Source organism: Bombina bombina, chromosome 6 (assembly GCF_027579735.1).
Source record: "Bombina bombina isolate aBomBom1 chromosome 6, aBomBom1.pri, whole genome shotgun sequence".
Lineage (NCBI taxonomy): Eukaryota > Metazoa > Chordata > Amphibia > Anura > Bombinatoridae > Bombina > Bombina bombina.
Window position 1 is genome coordinate 111,067,245 of NC_069504.1, and position 26,579 is coordinate 111,093,823.

Sequence of the window (26,579 nt, forward strand, 5' to 3'; positions counted from 1 at the left end):
TAAACACACCCCTCTGAAAGGAGGATAATGTTTGTTAGCTGGCTATATAAAGCAGAGGCAGGAGAGGTAGGAGTAAGAACAATTTTATGCCTGATGAAACGGTGCAAAACCGAGAAACGTGTTGCATTATTGGGGTCACTGTTAACCCCTTTTTTATCCACCTAACACAGCAATTGTTCTGTTGTGTTTTTTAACTTTTGTTTTTAATAAATATCTGTATTTTACTGGAAATACGCCTTTGAGTGGATATCTTTACCTACCTACTGCCCTGCTGATACATAAGAGTCTCTCTACCTTTTTGGGACTTTGTGTTACCTATTGGAGCCATTTGTTTACAGCATTAAGAAATCTGATCTGGGGTGAGCTGCTACACCTGCCTAAAATTTGCAGCTTGTTTCTACCAGCACATAAGTGTGCTCATAGAGTATCATCACAGTACTACCTGAGAGGTGAGCTGCCACACCTATTTGAATCTGCAGCCTGCTACTACCAGCACATTGGTGTGCTTGTGAAGTGTGTGAGTACCCATTTGGCTCTACTACTGTTATTACTGATTTTTAAATCTGTTGATCCTACACATGAGGCGCCCCTCTATTTTCTTCTATTCCTCACACTTAAGCTTACGAATGTACATAATTCCATAAAACTGTAAAATCAAATTAACCATATAGCAATGAAATGTGATGACAATACTAACAACAACGCAATCTTCCAACAAATTATAAGAACATCTAAGTTGGAGAAATCTTAAGCTAAAATAGGAAATCGGCAATCAAAGAGTTAACAATGTAGCCTTTAAAAAAGCAAAGAATCGACCCCACTGGTATCTTGAGAAAGGCTGTTAAGCCGAAACGCGTAGATACCTGAACCCAGCCATATCGATTTGTGGTGAACGCAAACAAAACGGAGCCTTTCTTCTGCTCCCTTCACACCTTCACCTAACACGCTGAAGCCCGGAAGAACAAACACTATTTGTGCCAAGAACACGGCACATCACAGCTACCCGCAACCAGACTACCAAGGGGTAACAAGAAGCCACAAAAGGATTCTCCAAAGAAGAAAAATCACCAGCATAAAGGAATCGGTCACTGACCGAAAGAAAACTTCGCTCTCTAACGCACACTTTTTGAAGAAAAGGATTACCCCACCTTAAACGCTCCCGGACCAACCAAGATCTACCATCAGTGCCTGGTCACTACTAAGCTCAGAATCTTGGAGCCTAAAATGACTAACCAGCAATAACGGAACACAGAATACATACCATTTTAAGAGGGTAACACTTCAGAAAAACGGATTCAAACACTAAAATTACGGAACCACACCACAGCACTGATTACTATATCAGTTCATTTCTTACGATACAGACTCAGTGTGATCAGTCATACACACCATAAGGTAACCACCCAAAAGAACATTTGATCATAAGTGTCACATACCTCAACATTGTATTGTATACACACCTTCAGCAAAGTACTGCATAAAACAAGAAATAGAAAAGAGACTTTTTTTATATCAGCCAATCAAGTTGTTTTTTCCAGTTGCTTTTAACGCTTTTAACTGTTTTCTTTGACAACCTATATGCACAATATTTTAGAAATTGCCTTAGAAATTGTCTTTTACCTTATGAATGTATGAAATAGATACAATCTCTACAGACTCCTAATTATATAGAGATTATGATACAATGTATAAATTCTTAGATACAGTTGTATTTTTTTAACATTAGAAACACCGGTGTTTAATTATATATTTTTTAGTTTGTGACAACCACATGTACTTATACAAATAAAGTATAATTTTAAAAAATAGCAATCTACTTATCATCTTTCCAAAAAGGAATATACAAACTAGAGGTTCTTATAAAGACCGTTGAATCCACAAATTCATTTTTTTTAAAAACTAGGAATTGCATTTTTTGCGCCACCTTACACAACAATACATTGTATGATCCTTAGTCCTATATAGGGAACTTGCTTGACAACTCTAATCTGTGCTAAAAAGTGAAAAGCTGGTGGCTAAACTAAATTAAGCATGTACTATCGCTAGAAGAATTGTACCACAGTTATTATAACAAATCTGACCACTTCCTCAGTATTCTTTATCTATGAACCCACGACTAACAACAAAATATAACAAAGTATACACCCCCACTTACACCCCCTTTTTATTGCTCTTTTTGTTGCTTACACCTATTAATTACTAAATTACCGGTAATTATAAGATAAAGAAGACATTGTTATCACAATTCTGTTGTAATATATACTACATTGTCTCATATTGATTGTATTTCTCAATGTTTATTCTCATGTAATAAAATATTAATATCTCAAACCAATAAAAATTATTGAATTTAAAAAAAAAGTGAAAAAAGCTGGATGATTTTGTAGACAAAAACACTAGAATTAAAAAGTAATAATAATAACAATAATAAATGTAAACTGTTCTTGCTCCTCTGAAGGTTTTAGCTTAGTAATAATAATAATTAAAAATAGAATAAATACATAAAATATATGTATGTATTTGTGTACTGTATATATATATATATATATATATATATATATAAATTAGTTAATATTAATATTTTTTATTGTTTATTGCAGAAATTATCATTAAATAACGTATGTTAAATTATGCAGCAATTGTTATATTAGGGACTATTACACTGCCCCTACCTGGATACTTGCCACCCAACAGTCAAACTCTCTCTCTCTCTCTCTCTCTCTCTCTCTCTCTCTATATATATATATGTACAGGTGGCCCTCGTTTTACAACGGTTCAATTTACACTGTTTCAGAATAACAACCTTTTTTTCCAGTCATGTGACTGCTATTGAAAAGCATTGAGAAGCAGTGCATTTATTAAAATAGCCAGTAGGTGGAGCTGTCCGCTTGTGTTGCAGCAAAGCCAAGCAAGCTGAAATTAATCAGTTTAACCAGACCTGAGCTATCGAGCAGATTTCAAAGGAACAAGATCTTCCTGTCTATAAATCAGTCCAGCTTGGAATGCATAGAAAGAACTGTTTGCAGAAAAATGCAAGTGAAGTTTGTATTGTGTGATTATTTTATTAGGTTTATAATGCTGTTTAGCAAATGTTTTTGTTCATTTATCTTAGTTTAATTATATATTCTGTGTTGTGTGATTATTTTATTAGGTTTATAATGCTGTTTAGCATTTAAAGTCTTCATTTCAAAGCTTTAAAAATAATGTATTAGGTGTTACTTATGACAATTTTGAGAGGGGCCTGGAACCTATCTCCCTCACTTCCCATTGACTTACATTATAAACTTCGATTTACAACCATTCCTTCTAGAATCTAACCCTGGCGTAAACTGAGGGCTACCTGTATATATGTATATATATATATATATATATATATATATATATATATAGAGAGAGAGAGAGAGAGAGAGAGAGAGAGAGAGAGATTACAAATATATATGGATCGATATATTACAAATTTAATTGTTTTCCAAATGCCAGCTTACAAAGCACACATACATTGGAGTGATTGTGTGATTGTAACACTGGCTGCTAGGCATTTGTGACAACTATACTACATCCAATTCAGACTAGAATATTAAAAGAAGCACAGATGGCTCTTCTTGCAGATGTTAAGTGAAAGACATTAGCTATCATCTTACTGAAGAGGAAATGTTTCCTAGGGGAATATCACTAAAACTATACTGAGAGTTTTGTAAGGAATAAAATGTATACATAGAGACAAAGGGGATTAAATATAAGATATCATGCTGGAAAGTGGAGAGCTAGTCACTTAAGAAATACATGTTGAATGGAAAAAATAGCTTCTGTATTAGTAATAGAATCCCTGAGGAGTTTGGAATCTTTCCCACCACCAGCCATGGTCAGCGCACAAATCTGTTTACATCCCGCAGAACTGAATATTTGTATGTGACATTCTTACCGTAATTTGTGCTTAATGAAAATAATTTTATTATGCACCATGAATACCTCCACCTCCAAATACCTACATTCTTTATTCTTGAACTGGAAAGCTAAGGGCAGAGTCTTTATGACCTGAAGAGAAGTTGGGCAGATTAGGAATGGAATCAAGTTGGAGTTAGTAGTCCAGCGGTGGGGTAGGACTTTCTTGGGGGTGTGTTTGGGTTATAGATCTATGCCATCTAGCATTTTGATAGGGTTTAGCTTGTTCCCAGTTAAAGTTTGTAATGCCAGGACAATGGGGAAGGAGGAAGGTGGGCAGCAAGGTGGAAATCCCAAGCTAAGAAAATGTGAGGTCTTGGGAGCCCTGACAAGTTTCAGAAGCACTGGATAATGTAATCTAAGTTTTTAAATTATTTTCTTTTCTACAAAATATTATTTCACTGTAAGATTTGTTATGGGGGTTTAATTCCGGACTGTGAACCATTTTATAGTGTTTGTGTTCTATGGGATATAAAGGGGAGTGATATTTTGATGTGTAAAGCCATATTCTTCCCATAAGCATCCATATAATTTTACCAACATTTTCACTGGAGCTCGGTAGACAAACTCATGACACAAAGAAGTCCTGAAGAACTTTCCCGGGCATGCTTTGAGCCATGCTAAGAACAAATCAGAGGTTAAGCTGTCAATATTGTAAGGTGCGCCATTGCTGGTTTGATGTCTGAAGAGAAGTCTGAGGTTAGCCCTACTATGGAGGCTAGGTATGCTAAATTATGTAAGTGCTGGCATTAATAATAGATCTGACTGTGGAACCTTGCTAGCACTATTTGTAGTGTTAAATTTAGATGTAGCCTTGCAGCAGAATGGGTGGCAGAAGTTGCATAGAAAGTTTTAAAAGGCCTGTGATGCAGTCATTCTGTGCGTGATTATTTTGTTTTGAAGACCCTGGTGTTCCTGTTCTGTCTACCCTGGTTTGACCTTGGCTTGGTATTTGGACCATGCTAAAACAGGTAATTGAAATACAGCACCCACCATTCACAGAACACGGAGAAGGCTTATCAAGCCCAGCAGAATCCACAAAGAAATTGTATTCTCCAGCTGTGGTTAATAAAAACAACCTTTATTGTGCATACAGGGTCCAAATAACTTTGGACCCTGTATGCACAATAAAGGTCGTTTTTATTAACCACTGCTGGAGAATACCTTTTCTTTGTCTATTTGGACCATGCTACCTGTCTGCTGTTGCTGTCTCTGACTGATAAATTGGTTACTGACTTCTGCAACTATTTATTGTATTACCCATTTGCCTATTTCCTTTGGTTTGTCAACTGGTTTCCTTTGACTCTTCTGGTTTTAACTTTGGCATGGACTACTCTCCTGTGTTGCTGGGTGAACCTGATAACCAACTCCAGTGTTCCAGATATCCAAAGATTTGCAGTTTGATCCTGTACCTGGGCTGTACTCCATCTCCTGCACAACTGGCTCCAAATTTTAAACAAGGTTACAAGGGTCAGGTTCTTGAGGTAGAAGGCTTTGTCCAGTTCCAGACCTAAGCTGGGTTGAGCAGATAGCGAGAGATACTGGGATAAGGTTTACTAGTCCAAACAAGGCCTGATGGGTTGGGCCCCAAAGATGAGGTCAATAAAATAAGAGAAAGTATAACATGATGTTCTGAAACGGGAAGTCAGACAGGTAGAGACTAGTAGGTAAAGTTAAGGTTGGCATCAAGTCATGGATTGGAATGAGGAGATCAAACATATCTAAATCAGCAAATCAGAACAAAGCAATATGTTGTGAACAGGAAATTGAACTAAGGCTCCAGAGTGTGAATTTGTGTTGATTGTTGTAACTATTACAAAACATGAGCTGTCTGGATTAAATAGGCAATGCGTAAAACAACATAGTGCATGTCAACAATTAAAGCAACAGTAAAGTCAAAATTAAACATTCATGAATCAGATAGAGCATGCAGTTTTAAACAACTTTACGACTGAATTATATTATCAAATTTGCTTTATTTTCTTGGTATTCTTTGTTGAATTGTAGGCTCAGGAGCAGCAATGAACTACTAGGAGCTAGCTAAACACATCCGGTAAGCCAATGACAAGAGACATATATCAGGTGTGTATCATGGCCTAACAAAGCGTTTGTCCTAGGATGGCAGATTTGGAGGGGGTGGGATTTTTTGAACACAAACACTACATATTTTTTATTTCACATTGCAACAGTGCTGATTGTTAAACCTAAACTAATTATGGAAAAAGTAGTGACTCTCTAATTGCTTTATGTTTAAATATCACACATGAGAATTGAGGCTTATCGTTGGTAAGTGTGGTTCATGGAGGTGCCCACTAGCAGTACTGCCCTTCCCATTCTGGATCCGGGAGGGGGTATTCTGCAATCCTAGGAGAATACAGTTCAAATGTCCCCTTGTACAGAGCAAGGCCAACTATGCCACCGACCTTAGATTCAATCATTATTTTCCTCCTGCCCTGCATACACCTATTGGTGATGCCGATCCTCGCCATTACACAGGTGACTACCACCTAGACAAATAGCTCTTGTTTTCCTGCTGATCCCATCTGGAGTTGTTTCTTCAGCGTGATTACGTTGTAACTATTTTGGCCTCAATTGCCCGCATCACATGATCTTGATTCGAAATGAGGCTTGGAGTCTTCTGGGGTTGATGCACTGGAATACCTCCAGCTTCTCCGTGGTTTGAACTGGTGGTTCATCCCACTATACCGACTGTATTTGAGATAGTGCCCTCCGGTATGACAACTGTAGTGAGTGGTGACTTCAAGGCTTTTTATCAGGCAATTGGTGAGTCCATGCAACTCTTATGCTTGCCTACAGATTTGGAGCTATTGCGAGCATGGCTACTTGTTCGAACCCGGAGCTTCAATACCTGCTGCCTATGTATAGGACCTTGGAGCCTTTGTGGGTAACTGCTATGGAGATGTCATCCGAGAGATCAGTCTGTGAATATGTCACTCCCTTAATATCTCAAGGAAGGGATGACTTAAGAAATGTCACATTAGAAAGTATAGAGGAAAGCACATCAAGTAGCAGCAGAAAGCACATGAAAATTAAATGTATGACAACAAATGCAAGAAGCATGACAGGTAAAATGGGGGAGCTGACGCTCTTAGTTGCAGAAGAGGACTATGATGTTATCAGTATAACTGAAACTTGGTGGGATGATTCACATGACTGGGCAGTTAACTTAGAGGGGTATACATTATTTAGGAGGGACAGGAATAATAAAAGGGGTGGAGGAATCTGCATGTATATTAAACCTAACCTTAAACCTACAATAAGGGAAGATATTTATGATACAAGTGACAATGTAGAGACCCTGTGGGTTGAAATAAAGAGTGGGGGGGGAAATCCTAAAAAAATATTACTAGGAACATGCTACAAGCCTCCCAACATTAGTGACCCGGAGGAAACTCAACTACTTATCCAAATAGGTAAGGCTGCTAATAACAGTGCTGTAATTATGGGAGATTTTAACTACCCTGATATAAACTGGGCCAATGAAACTAGTAATTCAGCTAAGGGGGATAGATTTTTAAATGTTCTCAGGGATAACTTCTTGTCAGAATTAATAGAGGAGCCAACTAGGAGTAAAGCTATATTGGATTTAGTGCTATCAAACAATACAGATATAATATCAAACATAGAATTTTAAAGAACATTTGGGTAACAGTGATCATAACATGGTCACATTTGAAATCTCTTTTCATATGCAGTGTTTTAAAGGCTTAACTAAGACTTTTAATTTCAAGAAAGCAAAATTCAACGATTTAAGGAAATCATTAAATAATATAAATTGGGACAATGTATTTTCTAATAAAAATACAGAGGATAAATGGATAATATTTAAAAATGTGTTAAATAAATATACATATCAACACATACCATATGGTTATAAAAATAAAAATAAAAAAACAAAGCCGTTATGGCTAAATAAAAATGTGTTAAGAGAAATTAGGAAAAAATGTAGGGCATTTAAATTATTAAAAGAAAATATTACAGACTCAGCATACAATATTTATAAGGAATGTAACAAAGCATGCAAAAAAGCAATCAAATTAGCCAAAATTGAAAATGAAAAATTAATTGCCAAGGATTCTAAGTCTAACCCTAAAAGGTTCTTTAAGTACATAAATAGCAAAAAATCTAAGAAGGATAATATAGGTACATTAAAATGCGTGGAGGGTAGCATGATAAATAATGACAGGGAGAAGGCTGAGGTACTAAACCAGTTTTTTTTTCTTCAGTATACACAAGAGAGGAACCATTGAATGATACTTTGGAACAGAATAGAACATGCCAGTCCATACCACTAACTGGGTTTTGTTTAGAGGATATCAGGAAAAAAATGGAAAATATTAAGGTAAATTAAACTCCAGGCCCAGATGGAATACACCCAAGGGTGTTAAGGGAATTTAGCACTGTTATAGACAAACCTTTACTCTTTTTTTCAAGACTCATTTTCCTCAGGCATGGTACCCCAGGATTGGCGTAAAGCTGATGTGGTGCCACTCTTCAAAAAGGGAAGCAGGGATGATCCAGGAAGCTATAGACCAGTTAGTCTGACATCAATAGTGGGGAAGATATTTGAAGGGATTATAAAGGATTATATTGATGAGCATATTCGTGTAAACAAGATTATGAGTTCTAATCAGCATGGCTTTAGGAGAAATAGATCATGTCAAACTAATCTAATTAGATTCTACGAGGAAGTAAGTAAAAATAGGGGAATCAGTTGATGTGATATACTTAGATTTTGCAAAGGCATTTGATACAGTGCCACATGAGAGATTAATGCACAAAATTAAGGGACTGGGAATAGCTGAAAATGTTAGCTCATGGATAAATAACTGGATAAAAGATAGGGAGCAACGAGTAGTAGTAAATGGATCATACTCAGATTGGACAAAGGTAATCAGTGGCGTCCCCCAGGGATCAGTACTGGGCCCTGTTCTTTTTAATATTTTTATAAATGACTTGGAGCAAGGATTAAATAGCGACATCTCTATTTTTGCAGATGATACTAAGTAAAGTAAGGTCATTAGGTCAGAGCAGGACGAACTCTCTTTACAAAGGGATTTGCTAAAATTAGAACTATGGGCAAGTGAATGGAAAATGAGATTTAATACGGAAAAATGCAAGGTTCTACATTTTGGAAGTAAAAATAAGCAGGCTACTTATTTTTTAAATGGGACAAGACTTAGCCAAACACAGGAGGAAAGGGATTTGGGAGTAGTAATAGATAACAAGCTAAAGATGGGTGCACAATGCAGGGCAGCGGCTTCAAAGGCTAATAAGATACTAGCATGTATTAAAAGAGGCATTGATTCAAGGGAGGAAAGCATAATTCTATCATTATATAAAGCCCTGGTAAGACCTCACCTTGAGTTTGGAGTGCAGTTCTAGAAAAAGTTCAGAAAAGGGCCACAAAGCTAATAAGGGGATTGGAGAAATTAACCTATGAGGAGAGGCTAGCCAAACTGGGTCTGTTTTCTTTAGAAAAAAGGCGCTTGAGAGGTGACATGATTACTTTATATAAATATATTCAAGGCCCATATACAGAGATGGCAGAAGCTCTGTTTATTCCAAGAAAATTGTTTCTGACAAGAGGTCATAATTTAAGGTTGGAGGAAAGGAGATTTAATCTCCTGCAACAGAAACGTTTTTTCACTGTAAGAGCAATAAAATTGTGGAACTCATTACCAAAGGAGGTAGTGAATGCCAATACCATAGATACATTTAAAAATAGTCTGGATAAATGTCTGTATATAAACAAAATTCATGGATATGATTGCTAGTATCAAATGGGTCACATTTTAATGGGGTTATTTAAGCTTAACTGGAGCTTTTTTTTGTAAGTATTTTAGATTTGTATAGGTTAAACTCGATGGACTTCAGTCTTTTTTCAACCTTATCTACTATGTTACTATGTTATGTTACCCTAACATGGATACATAAGAAACATTGGTAATCTTTATCAGCACCTGCTCTGCTTATATAGTGGGACTATCTCCTATTTTTATAGGTATGTTGAACAGTAGCTTTTAATTCCTCACTGATGAACCAAAGCGAGTAGTCAGACGAGCCGGAATCAGGAACACGGAGAACAGCAGAGTCAGGAACAAGCCAGGGATCAGGAACCATGAAAGACGTCCGACAGTCAGGTAATACACAGGAGCTCTCACAAACAGGTCTGAGACAACGCAAGGGCAAAGCATACTGAACAGAGGCCCTTTAAATAATAAGTGATGACATCACAATTCTGAGACTGCATCCTGTCTCACACGGATGATGACACCAGTCTGGCCATAAAAGAAAGTGCAGGAAATGAGCAGCATCACACAGTATGCACCAAAATCAGCAAGAGAGGTGAGTAAATTGGCTGCCAGCAGCACATGGCAAACAAAGCAGGGAAAAAACCCTGACAGTACCCTCCCCTCAATGACCCCTCCCCGCAGGAGGACAAAAGGCTTATTGGGGAAACGGGCATGGAAGGCATGGAGGAGGGTGGGAGCATGAACATCAGAGGAGGGAACCCATGAACGCTCCTCCGGACCGTAGCCCCTCCAGTGAACCAAATACTGTACGCGGCCCCGGACATACGAGAGTCAATATTGCTGCTGACCTCATACTCCTCATGGTTGTCAACAAAGATAGGACGGGGACGAGGCAACACAGTGGTTAACCGATTACAAACCAATGGTTTCAAGAGGGAGACATGAAAAACATTGGAGATGCGCATTGCAGGAGGAAGGTCAAGAGTGTATGCCACAGGATTGACCCGTCGGAGTATTCTTAATGGTAAGGCGATTAAGACCCCTATAATCGATGCATGGTCTTAACTCACCACCCTTTTTCTTCACAAAGAAGAAACCAGCCCCTGCAGGAGAGCAGGATTTGCAGATGATCCCCCACGACAGAGCATCGGCAACATACTCCTCCATAGCACAATTCTCTGCAACAGACAGAGGGTAAACCCGGCCCGAGGAGGAATGGCTCCGGGTTGCAGGTCTATGGCACAATCGTAAGACCGGTGAGGAGGCAACGTACCAGCACGCACCTTGTCAAAAACGTCTAGAAACTCTCGGTACTCCTCTGGCAATTGAGATACCGAAGAAGTGCACAAGACTTTAACTGGTTTCCGAAGACAAGTGGAAATACATTGTGGAGACCACAACAAAATTTCGGACCTGCGCCAGTCAAGACTGGGATTGTGCTTTTGGAGCCAGGGATAACCCAGAACAACCAGAAAATGTGGAGAGTTTATCACCTGGAACTGGAGGGTTTCAAAATGGAGAGCCCCAACAGCCATGGATAACGGAGCAGTTTTGTGAGTAACGAATGCAGGCTGAAGGCGCCTGCCATCAATGGCCTCAATAGCAAGCGGAACGGACCGAGGCAAAACAGGAATGGAGTGCTTTGATACAAAAGCACTGTCAATGAAATAGTCCGCAGCACCGGAGTCAACAAGAGCCTGGGTGACTATGGAGGAGTCCACCCAGGAAAGGACAACCGTGAGCAAAGGTTTCTCCTTTAGCGGTTCCGGGGACGAGGATAAACCACCCAAGGTCTGCCCCCGACAAGACCTTAGGTGTGAGCGTTTCCCGGCCGTGTAGGACAAGACTTCAAAAGGTGGCCCTGTAACCCACAATAGAGGCAGAGCCCCTTCCTCCTCCTAAAGGCCCTCTCCGCCGTGTAGAGACACGTGAATCCCAACTGCATCGGCTCAGCGGTACCTGGTGACTCTGGACCAGGAGGCATGGGAGGAGAGGGAGGTATGGGTGGGAATGAACACGTAGGAGACAACGGAACAGGAGGCTTCCGCAAGCGCTCCTTGAAAGAAGGCCTCTTTCTGAGTCTGATGTCAATTAGGATAAAAAAAGACACCAATGCCTCGATCCTCTGGTAAATCTCTGGCAGCAACTTTGTCTTTAATCGCATCAGAGAGCCCATGAAAGAATGCGGCAACAAGGGCTGTATTGTTCCAACCTACCTCTGCGGCAAATGTATGGAACTCAATGGCATACTGAGCAACATATCTCGTACCTTGCTGAATGGACATGAGTCGTTTAGCAGCAGAGGAGGAGCGAGCTGGAACATCAAATATCCTTCAAAAGGAGGCCACAAATTCAGGGTAATTTGAAATCACAGGTTTATTAGTCTTCCACGAGGGATTAGCCCAGACAAGAGCTGTGTCAGAGAGTAACGAGATGAGAAATCCCACCTTAGCTCTGTCAGAGGGAAACGCCTGAGGTAACATCTCAAAGTAAATGCCCACCTGGTTCAAAAACCCTCTGCACTGAATAGGATCGCCTCCATATCGCTGAGGTAGAGGTGCAGAACTGGACATGCTCCTGGTAAGACTAGATGCAGCAGCGGAAACAGGAGCAGCCATAACTTGCGGAACACTTTGGTCCAAATGTGCAATGTGAGTCAGCAGGGTTTGTAGGGCTAGTGCAAATTGATCCAAGCAGTGATCCTGTTCTTCCATCCTGGAAATTATGGCAGGTAAAGGTGGATTATTAGCACCATCAGAATTCATGTCCCTTGCGTAATGTCAGGATGCCAGGAATCAGACTGAAACAAGAAGTGTGAAAATAATCACACCTTTATTAATAGCAAAAAATAATAAAAGGTCCACAAGTCAAATAACAAGCCAGGAATCAAAACCAGAGCTGGTAGTCAGACGTGCCGAGTCAGGAGCCAAAGCGAATAGTCAGACGAGCAGAGTCAGGAGCCAAAGCGAGTAGTCAGACGAGCCAGAATCAGGAACAAGGAGATCAGCAGAGTCAGGAACAAGCCAGGGATCAGGAACCAGGAGGGACGTCCGACAGCCAGGTAATACACAGGAGCTCTCACAAACAGGTCTGAGACAACGCAAGGGCAAGCATACTGAACAGAGGCCCTTTAAATAATAAGTGATGACATCACAATTCTGAGACTGCATCCTGTCTCACACGGATGATGTACACCAGTCTGGCCATAAAAGGAAGTGCAGGAAATGAGCAGCATCACACAGTATGCACCAGAGTCAGCAAGAGAGGTGAGCAAAATGGCTGCCAGCAGCACATGGCAAACAAAGCAGGGAAAAAAATCCTTACATTGTTTTGCAAAATAAAAAAAGCTGCACAAAACACATCTAAAATACATTATGAAGTACACTTACACTCATAATAACACTATCTAATAAAAATTATATTAAAAAAATATTGTACACAAAAGTTATAAAGGCTCAAATATTTGAGGTCTCAGGTGTTAGAAAAAAAGGCAGGCAAAGGGCTTTAACATAGACATACATACATATACATGTCTATATATATAAATTAAATAAATAGGTCCCGCACTCTCTGCTGTGAAAACACAAACTTTAATTGAACTGTGACGTTTCGGGGTAGTTAGCCCCTTCCTCAGACAGATAACAAAAATAGTGCAACTTACTACCCTTAAATACCCTCCACAATGTATTGTGAATGCTAAACACCTGCAGCTTCTCATCTGCGCAACTGAGCATACTCAGAGATAACTAAGGTGGCTGCATTTGGACAAACAACTAAAAGCAAAGTTAAAAATGGAAAATGCCTGAAATTACAATGTAACAATGTTCTTATAAACAAAAAAACTAAAATGTAACCTAAGTAGCCCTGATATATGGTAGTCCCTTAAAGATCTTGAATGTTTCATCTGTGTTGAACACAGATGAATGCTTACCCTTTAAGAATACCATCCATTCGAGGGTTGGTTATAAACGTTAAAGATCTTTGAGGAACTACTTGATGCGTCCTGACAATGTCCAAAGTTATACCAACAAGACTTGGTTAGGGAAGCCTAAACATGGTTGTTTTAATTGTATGGGTTGCACTACCTGTAATGGGTTGATACAAACCCCCTATTTTGTCCACCCATGGCACAACAAACGCTATGCCATTAAGCACAGAGTCACATGTACTACCAAGTTTATAGTGTACATGCTGCACTGTTGCTGTGGCAGATATTCCATTGGCAAAACGAATGATGATCTACGCACCCGTATGGCCAATCACAGGGAATCCATACGTGCTGCCCTAGCCACTGGTGAAAGTGATCAGCCAGTGTCTAGACACTTTTTGTCTGCCAAACATACTGTGGCCGATTTGCGATACGTGATCATTGATCATGTCCCTCCCTTACTGAGAGGGGGTAATAGGGCCAAATTGTTGTTGCAAAAAGAGACCAGGTGGATTTACACCTTGGATACTTTAATACCTAGGGGCCTTAATACCCATTTTGATATGCAATGTTTCTTGTAATGATCCTGTTTGTACATATTTTACACCTAATAGTATATTGTGTAGTACAGCTAGCCATAGATTCATACTAATCTGATAGTCATACTCTGAGTCTGTCAGTTATTAGATTATACAGGGATGATTAAGTTTGTATTCATAATTTTTATGTCTTTTTGACATATTCCCAACTAGTTAAAGCAATTTTTTGCGGTAGGTAGGTTTAATTTGTCTCCCTGGTCAAATTAATTATGTCTTGTTACAGGGTATGGATTAGTAAGTAACATCTTACTTATTCCCCTCAGTAGTTAAGATATAATATTTATTTGTAGCCAATTTTTGTTTTTGCGAAGTTTTGTTACATATTGTGAAGACGAGTTATTTATCACGTATATCAGGGCTACTTAGGTTACATTTTTGTTTTTTTGTTAATATGAACATTGTTACATTGTAATTTCAAGCATTTTCCATTTTTAACTTTGCTTTTAGTTGTTTGTCCCAATGCAGCCACCGTAGTTATCTCTGAGCATGCTCAGTTGCACAGATGAGAAGCTGCAGGTGTTTAGCATTCACAGTACATTGTGGAGGATATTTTTCTTTCTTTTTCTCTCTCTCCAGTCGTATGCAAAAGTTTAGGCACCCCTAACAATTTCCATGATTTTCATTTATAAATGATTGGGTGTTTGGATCAGCAATTTCATTTTGATCTTTCAGATAACTGAAGGACACAGTAATATTTCAGTAGTGAAATTAGGTTTATTGGATTAACAGAAAATATGCAATATGCATCAAAATGAAATTAGACAGGTGCATAAATTTGGGCACAAAATATTGAAGATGATGGTTAAATTGTGTGTATGTTTACATACATGTATATGCAAATGGACCATTCCACCAAATGGGTGCCATTTCCTTTTTGTAACTCTTCCAAATTAAACTTCATTTTTATTTTTTTTCAACGCTGAATCTAAGAATATACATATTTAACTATTCAAAATGCGTATTGGTCAATTTCAGGTAACTTTATTTATTTTTTTACAAGGTTTCTAAACGGAAAATGGATGCATTTTTATCAGTCTTGTTACCAAAACTCATGTGTCTTTTAAAAAGCATGTTTAAAAGCATATCAACTAATTTGTTTGTTTTCCCTCACAAAAGTGTTTACTTTAGAGAAATGGTTGGTTTCACGTTCAAATAATTGATATTTGTGAATAAAGATTCGCTATATATGCATGAAAGGTGTATTTTTCTAAAAAAAAATACAAAAACAAACCTTAAGTTTATCAATTTTTTAATAATGTAATTTATTAAACTATTGGATAAACGATGGATCAAACATAATTGAAAAACATAGTGGTTTAACATTATTTTTTCGAAAAAACTATTTAGTAACAGGAATGAACAATGGGTAACAGTAATGTGTGTCTGTATGTGTGCGCACACGTGTGAGTGTGTGCATGTTGTGTTTGTGTATGTGTGTGTTCTAGAGAGTGTGTGTGTGTGAATGTGCATGTTCTGTGTTGAAGGGATGTGCTATGTGCTTATAGTTCTTCACTTTGAAGAATGTGGAAAGAGAAAGCAGGAGAGAAAAAAAAAAAGTGGAGTTAGAGAGGGGGGGCGGGTGTGTCTCGCTCCTTCCCCTGCAGCATACTATGGGTGGGTGTTTCTCACTCCTGCATAGTATGGGTTATCTTCCTCTTCTTCTATAAAAGGTTAGAAAGACAAAGACAAAAAGCTGAAGTCCTCAAATCTCTGCATTCCAGTACCTAACTTCAATTTGAAAATATTATTTTGTCTACAAAACACTAAATGGTTCAGTTGCCAAAACTACATCCAACTGTGTTTCAGCTAGAATTGCATTAAATTCATGAAAACAAACTTGTTTGACCTTTTCTAAGAAGCCTTCTATAGTTTGGCTCTGACTTCTTTCTCAATTACCATGTGACCACCTGTGACTGGCTTCGGAGGTGGGATGATACACACAATGTCCTCATACAAGAACCGAAGGATGTATTCATGGCTGGCCAGAAAAAACGTTTAACCTAATATTTTGCATACAACGGATATCAACGTGTTTCGCTTGTATCTGTGATTACACCAGAGTACAGCTTACCTTCGTACTTAAGCAACCACCATTTGACAATATATATATGCAGCCACCAATCACCAGCCAGCTCCCAGTAGTGCATTGCTGCTCCTGAGCCAACTCTTCAGCAAATGATACCAAGAGAATTACACAAATTTGATAATAGAAGTAAAATGGAAATTGCATGCTCTATTCTAATTATGAAAGTTTCATTTTGACTTTACTGTCCATTTAAACACTACATTACAACATAAATGTTTTAAAAGCATTTAAAATGCCTTGTTTTGCAGTTCAAGGACAGACTCCTTGAGAAAATTTGTCCATACTGCAGAATTGTATGTCTACACAAATTCACTTTTTAGCTTGCCTGAGTCCACATCCTATTTGCCTAGATGTACAATATTAAATTTCAGTGGTGGCTGGTTCATTGGGGCAGTGAGGGTAGTTATTTTGTTAGTGCATTTTTATTAAAAATATATATACAGGTAGCCCTCACTTTATGCTGGGGTTAGGTTCCAGAAGGAATGGTTGTAAATTGAAACCCAGTTTATAATGCAAGTCAATGGGAAGTGAGGGAGATAGGTTCCAGGCCCCTCCCAAAATTGTCATAAGTAACACCTAATACATTATTTTTAAAGCTTTGAAATGAAGACTTTAAATGCTAAACAGCATTATAAACCTAATAAAATAATCACACAACACAGAATATATAATTAAACTAAGTTAAATGAACAAAAACATTTGCTAAACAGCATTATAAACCTAATAAAATATTCACACAACACAGACTTCACTTGCATTTTTCTGCAAACAGTTCTTTGCATTCCAATCTGGACTGATTTATAGACAGGAAGATCTTGTTCCTATAAAATCTGCTTGATTGCTCAGGTCTGGTTAAACTGATTAATTTCAACTTGCTTGGCTTTGCTGCAACACAAGCGGATAGCTCCACCTACTGGCTATTTTAATAAATGCACTGCTTCTCAATGCTTTTCAATAGCAGTCACATGACTGGGAAAAAAAGGTTGTTATTCTGAAACGGTGTAAATTGAACCGTTGTAAAACGAGGGCCACCTGTATAGCAAAGGAGAACATATATAATATACAACTAGAGTAGACAGGATAATGTCTCTCGATTAAACACTATAGAGACTATAAACTTTGGGTCAGGCCACTCCCTTTTCAGAATTAACTAAATTGTCTTTGTAAAGGGGTGTATTTAAAGTTATGTAAATAAGGAAAGAAGGGGGGGAGTTATTGATAAGCATTGCTCCAATAAAATTCTAAGGGGTCTATTTATATATGTGCGGATGGACATAATTCGCTATAGCGAACCATGTCCGCCGCACATCGCTGTCGGCATTTATCATTGCACCAGCAGTTCTTGTGAACTGCTGGTGCAATACCGCCCCCTGCAGATTCAGGGCCAATCGGCGCTAGCAGGGGGTTTCAATCAGCCCGATCTTACATGATCGGGCAGATTGCTATACATCGCCTCAGAGGCAGCGTATGAGTTTAGGAGCAGTGGTCTTAAGACCGCTGCCTTGTTAAATAGACCCCTAAGACAGAACAACTCCATCTTTACCATTTTACAGTAATGACATTTCTCTATTTCTAATGTGTGCAAAACCAAGCCTTTTTTTGTATAGAAGGGACTGTAATTTGCTTCCAACAAAGAGAAATTAGACTTTCAGCTCAGTTTACTATTCATTTAATAATAGCACTTTTTGTAAAGGGTGAACTACACTCAGCAAGTGTTGGGTCCTGGCGCACACTTAGAGTCTCTCAGTTATGTCTGGCAGGGTTGTTGGCTGCAGTATTCCCTGGAAGACTGTGGCAAGTTTAGACCCAGGGCAGTGCTAAGGAGTCTCCGCTTAGTGGGGTGTGCGCTATCCTCCTCTATTATTGAAGAGTCTGTGAACAAGTGCAATAGGGTTGCGCTATTGTTAATGCCTGTAGTTGATCCGGGGACCTCTGGTTTCTGGCCGGTTGCTTTTCCTCTGAGCTACTGGAGGATTATGGCGCAGCATTTGATCTGCTTATTCTTCTACCTGGTCTGCCTTGCTCTCTGGCTTCACCTACCTGCCTTTTCTACTACTGATGTGCAAGTAACCTTTTTCATTTCACTAATGAAGGAGAAGGCTCTCTCCTGTGTTTCTCCTATACTGGAAAAGAATGACCCAGTACTACAGAATTCTAAGTCATTCCTCACTGCCTTATATGCTGTTTTTGATAAACCTGGTAGCAAAGTCAGTTGCCCAATATGCTGTCAGGGTACTTGTGAAGTAACATTAAATAAACTACATATGTATCGCACAATTTAATATTTCATGTCAGCTTATATCTCCCCTGACATGAGTTGAGTGGGCTATAGCCACAACAGACCAACCCCCCTTGTTCTGAAATATCGATCAGATACGATCTGGATGATTGACACCCCCTGCTAGTTGACGAATGTGCAGGGTGAGGCATTGCACAAGCATTTCTTGTGAAATGCTTGTGCAATGTTAAATGCTTACACCGTATGCTGTCTGCATTTAGCGATGTCGGGCGGACATGGTTCGCTATAGCGAATCATGACCGCCCAACATTTGTTAAATCTACTGCAAAAATTCAACTTTTCCAGCCACCAATTTCTTTTAAAAGACCTTTATTCGTTAGGAATGGTCCATAAGTACAAAAAACACCACCACCAACGTTTCAAACCTGCAATAGGTTCTTAGTCATGTCATCTTAATTTTGTACAGGTGTGCCTCTTTTATACCTGTGCACTTCTCATTACAAGCTGAGTTGTACTGCCATCATGTGGTTATTTTACAATATGCAGGTACACAACTTTACCTTCATTATTATTCATTGATTCATTATTATTGTAATTAATGAAAAGTGCACAGGTATAAAAGATATATAAATATATAAATAAATTAAGATGATATGACTAAAAACCTATTGCAGGTTTGAAACGTTGTTGGAGGTGTTTTTTGTACTTCTGGACCCTGCCTAAAGAATAAAGGTCTTTTAAAAGAAATTGGTTGCTGGAAAAGTTAAATTTTTGCAGTATAGTTGAGACCTGGCTAGTCTCTTTCCGTGCCCACTCTGGAGAGTGTGCTGTCTTCCCCTGTGAATTAATTTGTTAAATCTACCTGTTGGTGATATTCACCCTGGACTGAATAACTCTTCAGACCACGACAGGTTAAAGAGGGTTCGTTTATTGAAAAACACACTGCAGTGAGGAGAGAATGAATACAAAGTTTTATCTGGGGGGTCAGTCCCCTTCCCAAACATTTATACAGGAGGCAGGGCATTCCTGAACTCCATATCTAGGCTAATACAGTTTATGATTGGCTGGCTAAAATGCAAGAGTTTCCACCAAATATGGTTATAACATAAGTAAAAAAATACAGTTTAGACACAATTCCATTCACTAAGTTCTATACCTCAAAGTAGCTGGTTTAACTGTCTGACCGTATATCAAAAAAGGGCAAAGGTCAGGGATGAACTAATGTCTGCTCTTATGTTAACAAAGAGAGCTGTGTAAAAAGCATATCATTCTACAAGCTTACTAATTTATGGTATACATCCATCCATATACTCACATATGTTTGGCCTACCAGGATAACAAGGGAATTGAATGTTTAGATACAAGGATAGATAAGGATTAGATTTAGAAGAAAAATAAAGAGACATACACTAGCTACTATAAAACATTGCCCTTAAGCAAGACAGGCCCCTCCTGACTAACAATGCCTGCATAGAAATTAACCCATTCAGACCTCACTAAGCACTGCAGGAAAAACAGTTACAGATATTGCTTATTATTTTCAACAGTCCCTCCTCTGATGCTATTAAACTCTGAAAATAGCATCAAACAGCAATATGATTTAGTCGGGTGAATCCCATCTCAAACTGCAGTGCAGAGTTGCAGTGGTCATAACAATGGGGCAAACGCAAGGCTGGAGCTTCACAGGAGGGCATCAGTCTGCTGGTTGCTGGGCTGACGAGGTTACAGAGCTTGTGTAGCATTAATTTGAGACAGATTACTACAAGAGAAAGAAAAACAATTAGTACAGCAAAGATTAGCAAACCTTGCAGTATCTGTACCCCCAATTTACCCAGGTATCCTGACAGGCCAAAAGTCAAATCAAAATCCAAAACACTAAACTTAATATCATGCAGGATAGTTAAGTAATAAAATTATAATTTTTTCCATTTGCTCTCTCTAAGTATTGAGCTTTGGTTTTTCACATATTAAAAGATAAGGAAGCAAGTGTGTGTAAACAAACATAATGAGATATGGCATTACCTGAAGCTCAACACATTGTAATAGGATGTGGTTTAAAAGCACAAAACCAGCTACTTCATATACACAACATATATTTTATACTCTGCAGCTGGTATAACAAGTCTACAATAGATTAATATAAAAACATTTTTTTTAGTATACTGTCCCTTTAAGAGACTGGGGTTGCCACAGACATACATTATATTGCTTTGTAAACTATATCTAATAGCTAAACATAAGTATATACGTATTTAAGCACAATTATATTAACACCTAACTACCTTGAATGCTCACTGCTATTGAAATGAATGCAATACTAATAATCCATCTGAAAATAAACAAAAACAAATAGAGAATGTGGGGAAGGAGCAATATAGAAAACCTCCCAGATACATTAGCTAAAATAATTAACCCAATCATCGCTGGGAGAAAATTTAACAAGTACACGTTTTATATGTACTTTACAAGAAATGAAAGCAAAATAAAAATGGATGTATAGTAATGTTTCATTGTCAATAGTGTAACATTGTACACATTGTTGAAATGCCTAATTTAATAGTATTTTGACTAAAATAACATTAATACAGATGTACCAAACTCATGGCTATGTGGTATAAAACCACAGATCCAACAGGCACCTGTACCATCAGTGTGGCAGTAACAATAAATGCATTGTCTTGTTCACATGGGGTGGTATGGCAGATATAACTGGGAACAAGAGAATACCCAAAATATAAAAGGATACATGGTGAGTTTGATATACATATAACAATTACACAGTAATAGAATAAATAAATCATACAAAAAGTAATTGCTAACATTTGAGTGATTACTAAAAGCTTTATACAACAGAGAATTCCTTTACACACCAGTAAGAGCATCATTAGGGTGTAAATGCAGCATACAGAAATTACAATGAAAAATAAAAAATGAGTTCATTAGCTTTAAACATTCAGGAAATAATCAAGCACTATCAGAGAATGATACTTCCCAAAGGCTCAGTCTTTATGGATTTCCTTGCCAGTGATAGGATCAGTCTGTGGTATACCAATTTGTAGTGAGATCCATGATTTAACTTCTGTGACTTCAGTGGCTGTATTTGTGATAAATAATACACAGACAGGCATCTTCTACTTTGGCTCCAGAGCTATTTTTCTGGAAAAACTTTCAACCATTATAAGATCCAGTGGCGTCACTAGGGGGGGGCGGGGGGGGGGCGGGCCGCACCCGGGTGACACCCTCCAGGGGGTGACACCAAAAAAAAAAAAAAAAATTTTTTTTTTTTTTTTTTTTTTTTTTTTACATTTTAGCTCTAGGCATGAGCTTCCTAATTAATGCAGTGCAGTTTACATATTTTGTATGTGTGTGTCTGAGTTTTTGTGTGTCTCAGTGTTTTTGTGTGTGTGTTTTTGTGTGTGTGTCTGAGTGTGTTTCCGAGTGTTTGTGCGTGCATCTGAGTATGTGTTTAAGTGTGTTGAGTGTTTGTATGTGTGTTTGCCTGTGTTTTTGTGTGTGTCTGCTTTCTGGGGGGGGGGGGGGTGACACCATGACTTACCGCACCGGGTGACACCAACCCTAGTGACGCCACTGATAAGATCACCAGGTGAGATGACATGTACTACACGATTATCATTCTTTAACTGTGCAGCAAGTACCTGGATATGAAAAGACTTAAGCATTGATGTTAGTTGTATGTCATAGTCTCCAAAATCAACATCACAGATATTATATTTACAGCCTGTTTCTGAGCAATGTGAAACTAATAGTCACCAGCATTTTACACAGGGGGTATTGTAGAATACAGGGTAATTTATTTTTCTCTTTAAAGGATCAGTAAAATTGAACTTTAATGATTTAGATAGGGCATGTTATTCCAAACAACTTTAAAATCTAATTCCATCACCAAATTTGCCTGGCTTGCCTGATATACCCTGTTAAAGGCCAAAACTAGGCAGGCTCATAGGCGCTGATTTCTAAGAACTTGTAGGCCGCTTCTTATTTCACTGTCTGGCTGTGAAAGGCTAATGCACTGCTAGTTAAACTGTGCTACCTATACAGCATTCACTGACGCAAGAGTCAGCACTAATTGGTCAAATTGCAAGTCTATAAAAAAGCACTGAGACAAGTGGGCAGTCCGCAGAGACCCGGACACTAAGCAATCACAGCGGTAAAAAAAGTTTATCAACACAACCGTGTTGATCATGTACAACTGGGGAATGGGTAACAAATGGACCATTTATTATTTTATTTTTTAAACAATAAAAATGTCAAATACACAGTCAATTTCAATAAACTTTCCCCCTGGCGATTTTATTAGTCACAAATCTTTAACACATAGATTCTGCAATTATTACTCCAAGGCAGCTATACACTTTCTTGTTCCCCTCTAGACACATTAAGAAAAACTTTCCCTAGTTTACACAATAAGTCTTTCCTAAATACATTATTGAACAGTTTTGGAACATGTCATTCTGTTTCAGGACCTACAGTTACACTCAAAGGTTCTAATATGTGGTATGATATACCCTTATTCCCAACTAAAGTAATCATTACAGCTTTTAACTATATTTACAAGGGGATATGTGCTTTGTCTAACAAGAACTGACAGTCTGCATTCTTCTTAAACAGTCCCCTCTCCCCCTCCTTTTTTCTTATAACACCGGCGCAGCTCCTATGTTTTTTACTGTCTGACTGCTCAAAGTCTTATCTGTGTCACATTTTTTCTATAGTTAAAACATTTTATTCCACTTGAAAAATTAAGTAAAAGAAGTTAAACAACCATATACAAACATCTTAATATTATACCTGGTTTTAATTGTATTCATCCACTAAATATTATTTGAACTAAATATTGTCTTTGCATATTTATTGCAGCTGGCCAGTTCTGCAAATCAATACAAGACAATATGTATATATAAGAACATTTACAGCATATAATTTACCATCAATAATTCTGTGTAATTTCAGTGGAGAACACAATAAACCTTATACACACAAAATACTACATTTACCTTAAACTACACAGTGTACACTATTGCTCTGACAAAATCATACAGCAGAGACACATTGAACACTGACAATCAACCACTAATTAAAACTTCAAAAATATTCACTCCTAAGGTAGAAAACCCACCATGCAAACTTCTAATATCCCTTACATACCTCCAGCACCTCTTCAATATTTATACACATTTTCATGAGCATTACATTCTGACAAAGGAATACATTTCCTCTCAATTATGCCCATTTTCACAAAATTGTATAATATACACTTACTTTGTCCATGGGTACTCCCTGATAACAAACACTAAAACATGATTTACCCTACTTAAAATGTCACTTAAGGAATATAAAGCACAGTTTTAATTTATTACTTAATCTTTTAATAATTCAAACACAAACTTTTCTAACACATACTTTTACCAGTCCATCTATCAGTATTCCTATACCCCTCTTACATGCAGCTCTTGTGTCTGTATTTTAGTGCTGCAGTGCTGGGAGTGACCAACAATCTTTGCTCATGTGTCCCACTTTTCCACATTTGAAACATTTTATTCTTTTACCCCTTGCACTCTTTTTCTTATTTTTTTGCTCTTTTTCTTCCCTTACTGGGAGATTTAATTTTAAGTTTTTAATTTCTTTTTGATAATTATCCTCTAGCGAAGCCTTTAACGACTCACACTGTCTTTTTACTGCCTCAGTATTCCATTTAAAATATGCTTTCCACTCTTCTGATGTAGGGTTGTTCTTTTTTGAAACCTCTATTAAAACATTACTTAGGGTATTTATTTTATCCAGGTTCCAAGAGCCACCCTCTGGCCATATATCGAACCCTTTGTTTTGAGTTAGTCGGGACCATTTAGTATGGTACTTATTACAAAAAGGGCCATGGTGTTGATTCATATATTCTGCTGGGGAACCCTTTGGCCATTTAGGATTAGTGGAACAGCCTTTAGAGGAACTATGTCCCATTTTAAATTGACTTTTTACTTTTTACTATTTTTTTAAATGTCACTTGGGGTTTTTACTTACAATTAACACAAATTCTTAAAAACTAAAACAACAAAAAACAACAAAACAGAACAAAAGAGAATTGTATTGTATCAGGGGAACCTTCACCCCAACCTGGCAACACTACCTCACGTGTTTGCCCTCAAAGGAACATTATACACTCATTTTTTCTTTGCATAAATGTTTTGTAGATGATCTATTTAAATAGCCCATAAAGTTTTTTGTTTTTTTTAAATGTATAGTTTTGCTTATTTTCAAATAACACTGCTTTGACTTTCATACTCCCCACAGTTTTATGAGAATACCATCAGTTACCTAATCCAACTTGCTCCTGTTTATGTCCTTTTCAACAGAGCAAACTGAGAGCTCTGAGTAAGTTTTTAAACAGTTTATACTTGATTTTTATATCAGCACCTGTGCATCTTATTCTTTATAGTAGTGTCTATTACATGCAGTTAAATGAAAATGAGTGTATATGAGTGTATACTGTCCCCTTAAATGACTGCTGCAGTCTTACGTCTACCCAGGATAGCCCCTTCCTAAGATTAACAATATTTTCTTCACTGGAAATACTATCAGTGCTCACACAAGAAATAAAGCTGTCTAATCAGAACTTATCCAAGAGGTTTACCTAAACAAATAATCAGAACAGGTAACTATGTGTCCTTTTAGGGTGTCTGCCAGGTCACAGTTTCGGATATAGGTTTGTCACAGTTCCCCTTGCATTCAAACACTGACTGTTTAACGTCCGGTGGGACGTGCAGTCAGGTTGGGACGGCTAGAACTGTAAACCCAGTCTCCTAATCCCAGTTGCCTTTTAATAGACACCCTCCTAGGTCACAAGTTTTTTACTTTTACAAAAACAATTTACACAATACAACACACAACATTAATGAATCAATAAACGGAGCCTCTTAGGATAGCGTCACCCAGAACGCCAAATAGCTCTGACCCCTTACCCAGAGACACTCAATTACTGTTACACTAAAAACAAACAAATGCTCTTACCATTCAGACCGGTCTTAATTGAGTGCCCCTGGAGCAGAAAGTCTTTGCCACTTGGACTGGTGTCTGAGATTGTGCCATCCTGTTCGTGACGCCATGTGTTGGTGATATTCACCCTGGACTGAATAACTCTTCAGACCACGGCAGGTTAAAGAGGGTTCGTTTATTGAAAAACACACTGCAGTGAGGAGAGAATGAATACAAAGTTTTCTCTGGGGGGTCAGTCCCCTTCCCAAACATTTATACAGGAGGCAGGGCATTCCTGAACTCCATATCTAGGCTAATACAGTTTATGATTGGCTGGCTAAAATGCAAGAGTTTCCACCAAATATGGTTATAACATAAGTGAAAAAATACAGTTTAGACACAATTCCATTCACTAAGTTCTATACCTCAAAGTAGCTGGTTTAACTGTCTGACCGTATATCAAAAAAGGGCAAAGGTCAGGGATGAACTAATGTCTGCTCTTATGTTAACAAAGAGAGCTGTGTAAAAAGCATATCATTCTACAAGCTTACTAATTTATGGTATACATCCATCCATATACTCACATATGTTTGGCCTACCAGGATAACAAGGGAATTGAATGTTTAGATACAAGGATAGATAAGGATTAGATTTAGAAGAAAAATAAAGAGACATACACTAGCTACTATAAAACATTGCCCTTAAGCAAGACAGGCCCCTCCTGACTAACAATGCCTGCATAGAAATTAACCCATTCAGACCTCACTAAGCACTGCAGGAAAAACAGTTACAGATATTGCTTATTATTTTCAACATACCCCATAGTCTCTTCGCCCTATATTCCAGTCATCCTAGGCCTCCCATGGCTTCAACTTCACAATCTTGTCTTTTCCTGTACTAGAGGAGAATTATCATCCTGGGGTGATACTTGCTTTATCCGCTGTCTTCCATATCTTAGTAAGAATTATTCTACTACATTGCTTGCTTCTATCTCCCCCATAACACTTCCATATAGGTATACAGC

At 38.1% G+C, this 26,579-nt stretch overlaps 1 protein-coding gene across 1 annotated transcript in view; it reads left to right on the plus strand.

Annotated features, from left to right (window-relative positions):
• The first annotated feature begins 5,267 nt into the window (after positions 1–5,267).
• Positions 5,268–26,579, plus strand: part of CDHR3 (cadherin related family member 3) — a 201,797-nt gene continuing 180,485 nt past the window's right edge. The window contains exon 1 of the mRNA XM_053719171.1: positions 5,268–5,426. Within this exon, the coding sequence (XP_053575146.1) occupies positions 5,268–5,426 (159 nt within the window). The remainder of the gene's footprint in view (positions 5,427–26,579) is intronic.